General features: G+C 47.5%; 1 protein-coding gene and 1 pseudogene across 3 annotated transcripts; both read right to left on the bottom strand.

Annotated features, from left to right (window-relative positions):
- Positions 1-1,404: 1,404 nt before the first annotated feature.
- Positions 1,405-2,038, bottom strand: LOC703709 (large ribosomal subunit protein eL19 pseudogene; annotated as a pseudogene).
- A 2,679-nt stretch (positions 2,039-4,717) lies between these two features.
- Positions 4,718-12,110, bottom strand: HMGB3 (high mobility group box 3). 3 transcript variants are annotated; one of them, XM_001091441.5, is made up of 5 exons: positions 11,887-12,110; positions 9,732-9,886; positions 9,298-9,437; positions 8,198-8,372; positions 4,718-7,716 (listed from the first exon to the last, which is right to left on the bottom strand). In XM_001091441.5, exons 2-5 carry the CDS (start codon positions 9,879-9,881, stop codon positions 7,576-7,578), a joined length of 606 nt encoding a protein of 201 aa, XP_001091441.1. In that variant the 5' UTR covers positions 9,882-9,886; positions 11,887-12,110; the 3' UTR covers positions 4,718-7,575. The 3 variants fall into 3 exon arrangements, with proteins under 3 accessions (XP_001091441.1, XP_001091672.1, XP_014983902.3); XM_001091672.5 differs by having other exon boundaries at positions 12,069-12,110; XM_015128416.3 differs by lacking the exon at positions 11,887-12,110 and adding an exon at positions 10,850-11,140.
- Positions 12,111-12,357: the final 247 nt, after the last annotated feature.

Raw genomic sequence — 12,357 nt, 5'->3', positions numbered from 1 at the left:
TCATTGCAACCTCCGCCTCCCAGGTTCAAGCAATTCTCCTGCCTCAGCCTCCCGAGTAGCTGAGACTACAGGCACACGCCACCACATCTAGCTAATTTTTGTATTTTTAGTAGAGATGGGGTTTCACTGCCCACCTCTGCCTCCCAAAGTGCTGGGATTACAGGTGTGAGCCACTGCGCCCGGCCTATTTTCTTTCTGTATAGAGGTACCTATTATGGACATTTCATATAAATGGAATCATGCAATATGTAATTTTTTGTGAGTGGCTTCTTTAGCATAATTATTTCAAAGTTCATCTATGCTGTAGCATGTATCAATACTTCATTCCTTTTTATGGCTGAACAATATTTCTTCATATGGATATACCACATTTTATCCACTCATCATTTGATGGACATTTGGGTTGTTTCCACTTTTTGGCTATTAAGAATTATGTACATGAGCCAGGTGCGGTGGCTCACGCCTGTAATCCCAACATTTTGGGAGGCTGAGGCGGGCAGATCACGAGGTCAGGAGATTGAGACCATCCTGGCTAACATGGTGAAACCCCGTCTCTACTAAAAATACAAAAAATTAGCCTGGCGTGGTGGCAGGCGCCTGTAGTCCCAGCTACCCGGGAGGCTGAGGCAGGAGAATGGTGTGAACCCGGAGGCAGAGGTTGCAGTGAGCTGAGATCGCGCCACTGCACTCCAGCCTGGGCAACAGAGCAAGACTCTGTCAAAAAAAAAAAAAAAAAAATTATGTACATGAGGCCAGACGCGGTGGCTCACGTCTGTAATCCCAGCACTTTGGGAGGCCAAGGCGGGCGGATCACGTGAGGTCAGGAGTTCAAGACCAGCCTGACCAACATGGTGAAACCCTGTCTCTACTAAAGATACAAAAATTAGCCAGGTGTGGTGGCACGCGTTTGTAATCCCAGCAACTCAGGAGGCTGAGGCAGGAGAATCGCTTGAACCTGGAAGGTGGAGGTTGCGGTGAGCCAAGATCACGCCATTGCATTCCAGCCTGGGTGACAGAGTGAGACTCCGTCTCAAATAATAATAATAATAATAATAATAATAATAATAATAATGTACATGATATTCATGTACAAGTATTTGTTCGAATACCTGCTTTCAGTTATTTTGGATGTATACCTAGGAGTGGACCTGATGAGTCATATGGTAATTCTATGTTTAACTTATTGAGAAATCTCCAAGCTGTTTCCCATAGCGATTGCACCATTTTACATTCCCACCTCCAATGTACCAGGACTGTAATTTCTCTACATCCTCACCAATACTAGTTATTTTCCTTTTTTATCTTTTTTTTTTTTTTTTTGGCAAGCAGATAAAGGCTTGTTTTATTTTAATGGCTGATCTATGTAATCACGGAGGTCAGTATGAACAGACAAAAGGGGAGCTTTTATTTCTTGGTGTCTTCCTCCTTGGACAAAGTCTCGATGATCTCCTCCTTCTTGGCCTGGAGGCGCCTTCACTGCACTTGCGTGCTTCCTAGTCTTAGGCCTGCGGGCCTCAGCCTGGTCAGCCAGGAGCTTCTTGTGGGCCTTGTCTGCCTTCAGCTTGTGGCTGTGTTCCATGAGAATCCACCTGTTTGTGAACACATTCCCCTGCACCTTCAGGTACAGGCTGTGATACATGTAGTGATCAATCTTCTTAGATTCACGGTATCTTCTGAGCAGCCAGCCCAGAATCCTCATTCTCTTCATCCACATGGCCTTCTCTGGCATTCGGGCATTGGCTGTACCCTTTTGCTTATCTATGCCTATGTGCCTGCCCTTCCAAGGGCAGGTGTTTTTCTGCCAAGGTGTTTTTCTGGCATCAAGCCCGGGAATGGACCGTCACAGGCTTGGAGATGATCAGCCCATCTTTGATCAGTTTCCGGATCTGCTAATGGAAGTTGGCATTGGCGATTTCATTGGTCTTATTGGGGTCTAACCAGACCTTCTTCTTGCCACAGTGGAGGACACTACAGGGGAGCCTCTTCTGAAGCCTGAGCATACTCATGGCTGTAGTCGCAGCAGCGAAAGGAAAGAGCTCCCTTTTTTATCATTATTATAACCATCCTAGTGGGTGTTCAGCGGTATCTTATTATAGTCTTGATTTAAATTTCTTGATGACTAATGATGCTGAGGATCTTTTCATGTGTTTATTGGCCATTTATACATCTTTTTTTGAGAAATATCTGTTAAGATATTTTGCTCATTTTTTAAATTGGGTTGTCTTTTTATTGCTGAGTTGTAATAGTTCCTTATATATTTTGAATATTAGATCCCTATAGGATATACGATGTGCAAATATTTTCCCCCATTTTGTAAAGGTTGTCTTTTCACTTTCCTGGTGGTACTGTTTGAAGCACAAAAGTTTTTGTTTTAATTTTAATGAAGTTCAACTTATCTATTGTTTTCTTTAGTTGCATGTGCTTTTGGTGTCCTAAGAAACCATTGCCAAATCCACGGTCATGAAATTCACACTTATGTTTCCTACTAAGAATTTTATAGTTGTAGCTCTTACATTTGGGTCTTTAATCTATTTTGAATTGATTTTTGAATGCACTGTGACGGAAGGGTCAAAATTCATTCCTTTGCACATGGATATCCAGTTGTCCCAACATCATTTGTTGAAAATTATTTCCCCCATTGAATGTTATTTTTATCTCTATTGAAAAATCAGTTGGCCACAAATGTCTGGGTTCATTTCTGGACTCACAATTGTATTGGCCTATATGTCTGCCCTTATGCTGGTACTATACCGTCTTGATTACTGTAGCCTTATTGTAAGTTTTGGTTTTTGTTTTTTGAGACAGAGTCTCACTCACTCTGTTGCCCAGGCTGGAGTGCAGTGGCCATAGTCTTGGCTCACCACAACCTCTGCTTCCTGGGTTCAAGTGATTCTCCTGCCTCGGCCTCTGGCCAGAGTAGCTGGGACTACAGGCACGCGCCACTATGCCCGGAATTTTTTTTTTTTTTTTTTTTTAGTAGAGATGGGGTTTCATCATGTTGGCCAGGCTGGTCTCAAACACTTGACCCTAAGTGACCCACCTGCCTTGGCCTCCCAAAGTGCTGGGATTACAGGCGTGAGCCACCGCACCTGGCTTTGTTACAAGTTTTCAAATCAGGCCAGGTGTGGTGGCTCACAGGTGTGCTGTAATCCCTACACTTTGGGAGGTCAAGGCAGGAGGATCAATTGAGTTCAGAAGTTTGTGACCAGCCTGGGCAACATAGTGAGACCCTATCTCTAAAAATAAATAAATAAATAAATTAGCCAGGTGCAGTGGTGCACACTTGTAGTCCCAGTTACCTTGGAGGATGAGGTGAAGGATCCCTTGAGCCTGGGTGGTTGAGGCTGCAATGAGCTGTGATTGTACCACTGCACAACAGCCTGGGCAACAGAGCAAGACTCTGTCTCAAAAAAAAAAAAAATTTAATAAAGTAGTTTTGAAATCAAGAAATGTGAATCCTCCAACTGTTTTCAAGATTGATCTGGGTATCTCCTGCATCTCTTGAATTTCTATATGACGTTTAGAATCAGCCTGATTTCTACTAGAGGAAGCCAGCTGGGATTCTGATAGGATTGCGTTAGATCAATTTCAGTATTGCCATCTCAACAATATTAACCCTTCCCATTCATGAACGTGGAATGTCTATTTCCTTAATATTTTGTACTTTTCCCCATGTAAGTTTTGCACTTATATTGTTCATCCCTAAATATTTTATTCTTTCTGATGTTATTGTAGATATTTAAGAGAATTGTTTTCTTAATTTCATATTGTTCGTGACTGGTATATAGCACTACTAGTTTTTGTATGTTAATCTTGTATAGTGCAGCTGATGAATTCATTTTTTAGCAGTTTTATTTGGAGATTCTTTACGGTTATCTGTATACAAGATCATATCATCTACATATAGACATAGCTTTGTCTTCTCAATTTCAGTCTGGATGCTTTCCCTTTTTCTCTTGCCTAATTGCCCTGGCTAGAACTTCTAATACAATGATGAATAAACCCATGGGTTTTCCTAAACGTCCTATATCAGGTTGAGGAAGTTCCCTTCTACTCTTGTTTTTATCATGAAAGTGTTTGTCAAGGTTTTTGTGTCTATTGAGATGATCAAGTGTCTTTTTCCTTTTATTGATATGGTATTCCAGCTTCTTTTGAAAGCTGAAATCGTAGGATGCCCCACATATAAAACAGCAGGGGAGGCTGCTCTGGTTGAAGCAGTAAGGGAAGCTTGGGGCTACCAAGCTGGCTCAATGGCCTTTCCTTCCCATGTAGCCTTGGGCTCCACAGAAAACTGAGCTGGGAGCCAAGAACAGCAAGCAGTCCCCATGGCTCTCAGCCAGAACTCCTTCTTGGGCATGGCTGAGTCAGCCAACTAAGCTCAGACCCTTGGCCTCGAGGAGCCCTGGTGGTCAGGGCTGGCTGATTACAAGTACTCAACCACTTTATCAAACAGTAGCTCGTCAGCATCCTGCAAATTGCCTATTTATCCTGGTCCAGGGCTTCAGAGCCAACTCCTCCTTATGCCTCCAGCCAGGAGGTTGATCTTGGGGCTTTGGAGTCCTTAACACTTGCGTCATTTTGATGGTATCATTCCACTAAATGTTAGCAGTTCAGATCTATGGTTACCACAAAGTTTGTACTTCTAAAACCTTGATAATCAACCAAAAAGTACAGAGGTTCAGTATCTCAAACAGATTGCAGACAGCCCACTGATTACTTTTTGGGAAGAGCGATTAAGAAACTTTATTACAGAAAATGAATGCATCCAACGTCCCCAAATACATTTGTGACAAGAACAGACACACAGAGACACAGACAATAGTCACTACATCACAGCCTTGTTCTTTCCGAAGGATAAAACGTCATTCAAGAATGGGGTGAGGTGGTTAGAGGGAGTAGGTACTATCCTTTTAAATGGAGGAAAAAAAAAAAAAAAAGCAACAGGTTGGCATCTTAAGAACACATATAGTGGGCCCAGAAATCAAGCTAAGCCTAAGCCTTAGGTAACATCATACCACTTACCGCATCTCAGAGAAACTAGGGCATTATTCCATTAGAGGAGCAATCTTGTGACAGTGTGAAAACGTTGAGTAGTGATCTTGCTGCATCAGCTAATGGACCAAGTGGCCTCAACTTGATGGCCTCTTTAAAACTCAGTGTTTGCCTAATCAAAGATCATTTGGCCAAACTGCTTCCCCACTTCTGCTTAGCTACTTTGGAAGCACAAAAGTTACCCCTTTCCATCCTTTGCCCTTCCCTGCTTGGTACATCTAGATACGAGATAGACAGGCACCACTTAACAAATCACTCCCTTTTGACTACAGGTTTCTCTTCCATATTTGACGAGGCTGGCAACAGCTCCCGAATCTTGGCCTAGCACATCATGAATTGGGAAGCTAAAGCTTTAGCTTAGAATGCCAAGTGACAAGGACATGGCTGAAGCAGGAGGGGCAATTCTGGAGCAAGCGCTTCTGGGCAAACCTCACAACCGAGTTTTTTAAATTAGTGGTCATTTTCTAGAACTAGAGCACACATTCAGGACAAACAGTTCTGATGGGAGAGGGAATGGCTATGAATACATAGATATCAGGCTGTGACCATGACCATAACTTGTACTCATCCAGGACCCGACAGGGTGGAGAGGACACCGCCTCCAGACATGCAAGTTTCTGAACAGTGAATTTTAAGAAAAAGCTGCTTTCTCTTAAAATTAATACCACAAAAACACTCCTGCGTGTCTCATAGCCTCAAACATACACACCCAAATATTAATGCTGGGCAATAGCAACACTCACCCACAACACAGTACTGTATCTTTCATTGCTACAGAAAGTAATGATGTATATACATATCAGCCTTCAAAATGGTAGTGTCACCGCTTGCTACTGTGGCCATCTCCCCACACCCCAACCTGGATAAAATGTTACACTACCCACTAATATATCTACTGACACACAAACCAAGCTTCTTCCAGTTTAACATTGAACATCAATCTACATTTCCAGTGAATGAGCTAAACTTTATGAGTAGGCCATTCAACTTTTCATGATACATTTAGTGCTTAGAAATGTTTGATTCCATTAGCCTGCCCCATAGCTCAGGTGGCCCAAGATGGAGCCTGTAATCTTCCCTGGGGTGTTTGGTGTTTTGAAGGAGTAAAGTAGGAGCAAAAAAATGGATACTGTCCCCTACCCCACCACCCCATCCCACATACCCTCACTGGCATCCAGGAGACCAGCAGCAGGCTCAAGATCCCAAATGTTGGGCACCACAAATAATGTGGTATGTGCCAGGAGCACGGGGCGGGGGGGGGGGGGGAATAGGGGTGAACGAGAAAAAAAAATCAGGCCTGAATTTTTGACACACCATACACTCTGAAATTGCTGTTTAGCAATACATTTGGCCCCACAAAATAGGGGGTAGAGGTGGGACAACAGTTAAACCTAGATAGCCTTAGTCCTAATCACCCACCTTCCTATACCTTGGAAGGCTACTGACCCTTGCCTATGTCCTTTTCTTAGCTCCTCCAGACTTCATCTGAATGCCACTCAGACACAAACAAAACCACACAGCAGCTTCAAGTAGCCCTCTCCATCTCAGCCCTAAGTGAGCTGGCCACTGAGTAATAAAAGAAGCTACCACATTTATAGGGAGGCCAGTCTCCAAATACAATGGAAAGGGGGTTTGTTCACTGCTGAGTCAGAAATTGACTGTTATAATAGAGAACAGTTTTAAAAATGTAATACTGTTTATTTAACTTCAAAAACATTTCAGCATTCTAAACATACAAAAAAAAATAACAGAACGTTGCAAATCATGTTTAAGTACAGGAGGTTCTTGAACTTTCATTGATGCAGTGGCTCTTTGCTTTGCTGACAATGAAGAGTTCTACAGTTTGTTTAAAAACAAAGTTTAAAAACTACCGCACTTAAAAAAAAAATTCTCATGCCAGCTGACCTCTCTGTCCACAGCTAAGATGGCAGCAGAATGCTATGTCACTATATACAGAAACAAGACAACCTGAAGCTAAATGGATGCCCCTGCAGAGTCAACAGGTCCAGCCTCACAGTGCACGCCCTGAGCTACAGCCCCTCCAAAAGGCATCTTCCCCACAGCCTCAACGCCGAGCAAGGAGCATCAAGAGTTTGTCTTGGTTGTTTTGTTCTTTTTACAAACTATAGATATATACAGTTGAAAACTCAGGATTTCTAGCCAATAACCATAGTTAACACCACCTTACAAATTAAAAAACAAAAGCCAGAAGCATCTTTAAATGCCTTGTCACACCCACAGCAAAGTGCACAGTGAGGAGAACACGAAGAGGGCCTTTTCATTTTAAAAATGTTTGGAAATATGTACAACTTTGATACAGTTTCAGGGTGCTCCAGACACCCATGGCCACTTCATGTAAACCAATGACAATTTCTAGAGCACTTTGAGAGACTACAATATGATCGTGATCAAATTTTGTAATTAAACCTAATGAGGGCAACAGACACTTCTCAAATAAGAGATGAGTCAATTACGGCGCTCCCCTACTCTAAGTATTCACAAGGAGACAGATAAACAGTTTCTTTATTCATCCTCCTCCTCCTCCTCCTCCTCTTCTTCTTCCTCCTCCTCTTCTTCATCTTCCTCTTCCACCTTTTTCCGGGCAACTTTAGCAGGACCCTTTGCACCATCAAACTTTCCTTTTGACTTATAGTCAGCAACATCCTAGAGGAACAGGGACACATTTCAAATGAGTATGCGGCTGTTTTAACAGAAAGTAGAAACATGCAGTCTTCATCTCAGGTAAGAGGACAGGAATTGAAATCAAGTTAAGACAGTGCTGCTGCCATATATATTTGAAGTATGTTTCCATATATGAATTCGGTTCTTAGCCATTCGAATTTAAAAGGTAATGGGTGTTCAAGTGTCCTTCAAGTTACATTAGTAGCACTATCAAATCCTCTGTTATCGGTTTTTTTTCTCTTAAAGAGTAAGCAAAATTTTTCAAGCCTGAAGTTGTTCCCAAAACAAAGACCTGTCAAAAAAAAAAAGCATGAACACCAGCACCCATAGCTACCTTGCAGGGGGATGGGCCCTTGAGTGCTATGCTAAGTACTCAGGCCAGCAAAGCTGCAACATGCCCTGCAACCTACTGATACCAGAGCCACTGCCTGTTCACCAGTCCAGGTTACCAGCCCCACCTTACCTTCTCATACTTCTCCTTCAGCTTTGCTGCCTTAGTGATGTAAGGCTGCTTTTCACTGTCATTTAAATTATTCCACATCTCACCCAGCTTTTTTGCCACATCTCCAATAGAGATGCCGGGGTTTGTGGATTTGATCTTGGGACGGAATTCTGAACAGAACAGGAAGAATCCAGACCTTGGAAGAATTACATAAATTACATGAGAAACCACAAAAATGTGAGTTTAAGTTGAAATCCCACATTCCTGAGTAGCACTCCCTCCTACCACTATGACTTCTCCCTAAAGTGAAGTAATCTATGATACCACATACAATGCTACACAGTTGTAGGTTCTCAAATGTATAAGGTTAGAAAAATATATGGTGCTAGGCCAGGCGCAGTGGCTCACGCTTGTAATTCCAGCACTTTGGGAGGCCGAGGCGGGCGGATCACCTGAGGTTCGGAGTTTCAGACCAGCCTGACCAACATGGAGAAACCCCGTCTCTGCTAAAAATATTAAAAAATTAGCCGGGCATGGTGGTGCATGCCTGTAATCCCAGCTACTCGGGAGGCTGAGGCAGGAGAATCACTTGAACCCAGGAGGCAGAGGTCGCAGTGAGCCGAGATCACACCTTGCACTCCAGCCTCAGCAACAAGAGCGAAACTGCATCTCAAATACATATATATATATGTGTGTGTGTGTGTGTATGTGTGTATATATGCATATATAATATATACGTGTATATATACACGCATATATATATATACACACACACACACAGTACTGTCTCAGTCCTTCAATTACTGGGAAAGGCATAAAGAACATACTTCAAGGACCCTGACAACCAAAACTGGGGTGTCTCCTTCACAATGGAAAGGCCAATAGACAACCACTGTGAATGTGCACGCACAGCCCACAAACACCTCAGCCTTAACCACAGACAACGCTGGCACTGCATTGTAAAGCCCAAGTACAGAATGGTTTGCAGAGGTATCGCCATCTTTTAAGTATCTTTTAAAAAATATTTCATTTTGAAATGAAATACAGGACGACCAAAAAACCAAATCCTCCAAGCAGAAGAAAAGGTATTAATTGTTATCCTGAATCCTATAGTCACTTACGGTGGCCTTTTGGGAGCATTAGGATCCTTCTTCTTCTTGCCTCCCTTAGCTGGTCCATAATCCTTCATTTCCCGATCATAGCGCACTTTATCTGCCTTTGCCATTTCATCAAATTTAGATTTCTCTTTCCCGGACATCGTCTGCAAAGAACAGGACTCGTTAAATCCCTCGATGCAGTGACATATACCTATTCAGTTTCTTGTGATTTAAGTGGCAGTTGCTAGAACCACTTGCAAAAGGGGGTAGGTAAAGGCCTGAAACCTGTGCAGGGCCTTAAAAAAATAAAAGCACACACACAAAATTCTTAAGCAAAATGATTCTAAGTAAAAGTAAAAGAGGAAGCAAGCAGCCATCTGGGAGAAACTCTGAAGGTAAGTAACCCCAAAGTGAGAAACCCAACTAAGACTAGTTTGAAGGGTACAAAAGAAAAATACCTTCCACCTCTCAGAGCACTTCTTGGAAAATTCTGCAAAATTAACAGGGACCTCTGGGTTTTTCTTCTTATGTTCTTCTCTGCACGTCTGCACAAAGAAGGCATAAGCAGACATCTTGCCCTTTGGTTTCTTCGGGTCACCTTTAGCCATCCTGACTGTGACAGAAGAGAAACAAAGAAATACAATGAGGAAAAGTAAGGAGGAATTGACAAGAACTACAAGATGTACCAAAGGCAGAGCAAAATTAAAACTACACTTGCTATTAGGAAGTCCCCTTCCCCCAGTGCCCGACACCAGTGGCAGAAGCCAGAGTGGGAAAGAAATCAGCTTCACTGTCGCTTGTCATTTAACTTTTGACCAGCACGAAGCGCGCTGGTTTGCGAGTTACTTCTCAAGAGCGATCAAGTTCTTCAAATGGAGCCGACCCAAGTAGGGTACTCAGCGTTACGTTTACAGAACTGCTGCGTTTTGGAAACTACAATCACAAAGTGGGAAGGGCACAGAGAGGACACATTTGGTGGGGGTGATGGAAGCTTGAAATCTATGACTGAAGACTATCTGGTCATCTGCTGTTACGCAATTAAAAACAACAACTCTTACCACTGCTGAACACAAGACCAAAGCAGGAGAACTGTATGTAGGGGATATCTGAAATTGTCACTATTGTTGATGCGTTTTGGCTTATTAAAAAATGGCTTTACAACACGGGAGATCTGGAAAGTGAGCAGGTATCCCCGTATTATTAGTTCAATTCATCACTTCATCACTATCTAAAGGGGGAGGGTGTATCAAAAGGGCTAGTCGTGCTCATCTGTAACCCAGAAAGCAGGTCCAGCCCAGAACACTTTCTCCAAAGTTTCCAAATAAAAATGCAGCTGCGGCATGTCATCGTCCCTGTCCCACCCCCCAGCTTCCCGCCATCTTTTCCTTTTCCCACACCCAAGGTCATCATGTAAAACTAAAGCGCTCCCCTTGGCAGCAGCCGCCCGCGAGGCTGCCCAACAGAGCCCCGCAGCGGCGGCCCGGGCGGGGCGGGACCAGGAGCCGGGGAGTCCCGGCCGGCAGCAGGCAGCCCGCCTCGGCCCCCGCGCCGGGTCACCGGGACACCCGTAATTCACCTTCCATTTTGTCAAAAGCCTCCTGATGAAAGAAAGTGCCCCTGAAATCCGCCGCTGTCATCCCCGGGGAACGCGCGGGGCCGGGGGCGGCGGCGGTGGTGGCGCGCGGGGGGTGTGCGGCCGGGCCGGCGGCAGCCGCGGCACTGGTGGCGGCGTCCGCCGCACCTCGGAGTCCCACTCGCTAAAATGGCTGATCCGCGCGCAGCCGGCGCGGGCGGCGGCGACGGCGGCGAACAAAGCGGCCCGGGCCCCGCCGCCGCCGCCCGCCCGTCGGCCCCCACCCCGCCCCGCCCCGCCCCGCCCGGGCCGCCCGGGGGCTCGGGGGCCCGGGCCGGACCTCCCCGCCCCCCGGCGCGGGGCGCACTCCTCGGGATAACAAAGGCGCCCGTGCAGCCATGACGCTCGGCCGCTCCAGGGCCCGCGGCGGCGCCCCCGGCCCTCCGCGCCGCCCGCCCCTGGCCGCGGGCGCCGGGGCCGAGGCCTGAGCCCGCCGGGCGCCCCGCCGCCCGCTCCGCCCGCCTCCCCTGCCCTCGCCGGAGGCCAGCGCCGTGCCAGCCATGTTAGCGGCGGCGGCGGCGCCCGGCGGGCGGGAGGCGAGCGCGGGGCGGCCGGCCCGCGCCCCTCCGGGCCGCCGGGCGCTCCGCGACGGCCATGTTAACGCAGAGCCAGCGGCGTAGCCTGCGGGCCCGCGCGGCACCGGGCCGAGCCCAGGAGCGAAGTTTGCCCGCGCGGCGGCCCCCGGCCGCGGCGGGCACCGGCCGCCCGCCCCCCAGCGGAGTCCGTCGCGGGCCGGGAAGCTCCCGGCCCCCTTCCCGCTGCCGCCGCCCAGCGTCGGGACGCGCGCCGCCCGAGCCCATGAGCCCGCAGCCGCCCCTCTGCTCGCCCCGCCGCCGCAGCCGCAGCTGCCCGAACATCTGGCCTCGGGGGCCCTGGGTTCCCGGCTGCGGCCCCTGGGGTCGCCACGGGCTGGCGCCCGCCGAGGGAACCGACCCCCGAAAGCAGGGAGCTTGGGGAACGCGTTGGAAAAGTTGAAACACCTGAATTGCTTCTTCCTTCCCGGCCGCCTAGCAGGAGGGAAGGTGGAGGGGGCGGGAAGGGAGCGGGGAGTAGAGGCAGGGGGAGGCAGCGGCAGGGCGCGCTCGCGGCGGCGCGGGCCGGAAAGTTGTGCGGGCGCTGCGGCGGCGGCGGCGGCGGCGGGAGCGGGCGGTGCGAGACGTACCTGTATTGTTCGCTAGTCTGGGCAGCGCAGGGCACGACGCGCGGCTCAGCGCTCCCCAGCCTCGCGCTAGCTGCCTCCACGAGAGCCGCCTGATTGGCCAGCGGGCTCTGCCGTTTAAAACAGCCTCCTCGCCTGGCCATTGGCTGCGGGCCTCATGCATATTAAGCAGGCGCGGACGCCCATTGGGCGCGGCTGCTGGGATCATTCATTCAAACAGAACGACCCGCCGGCGCCGGCTACGGAGGCCAAACAGGGAAAGACCTAGTCTCGCCTGCCCGCCCCGCCCACC

Source organism: Macaca mulatta, chromosome X (assembly GCF_049350105.2).
Source record: "Macaca mulatta isolate MMU2019108-1 chromosome X, T2T-MMU8v2.0, whole genome shotgun sequence".
Taxonomy (NCBI): Eukaryota; Metazoa; Chordata; class Mammalia; order Primates; family Cercopithecidae; genus Macaca; species Macaca mulatta.
This window is presented reverse-complemented; position numbering and strand designations above follow the sequence as displayed.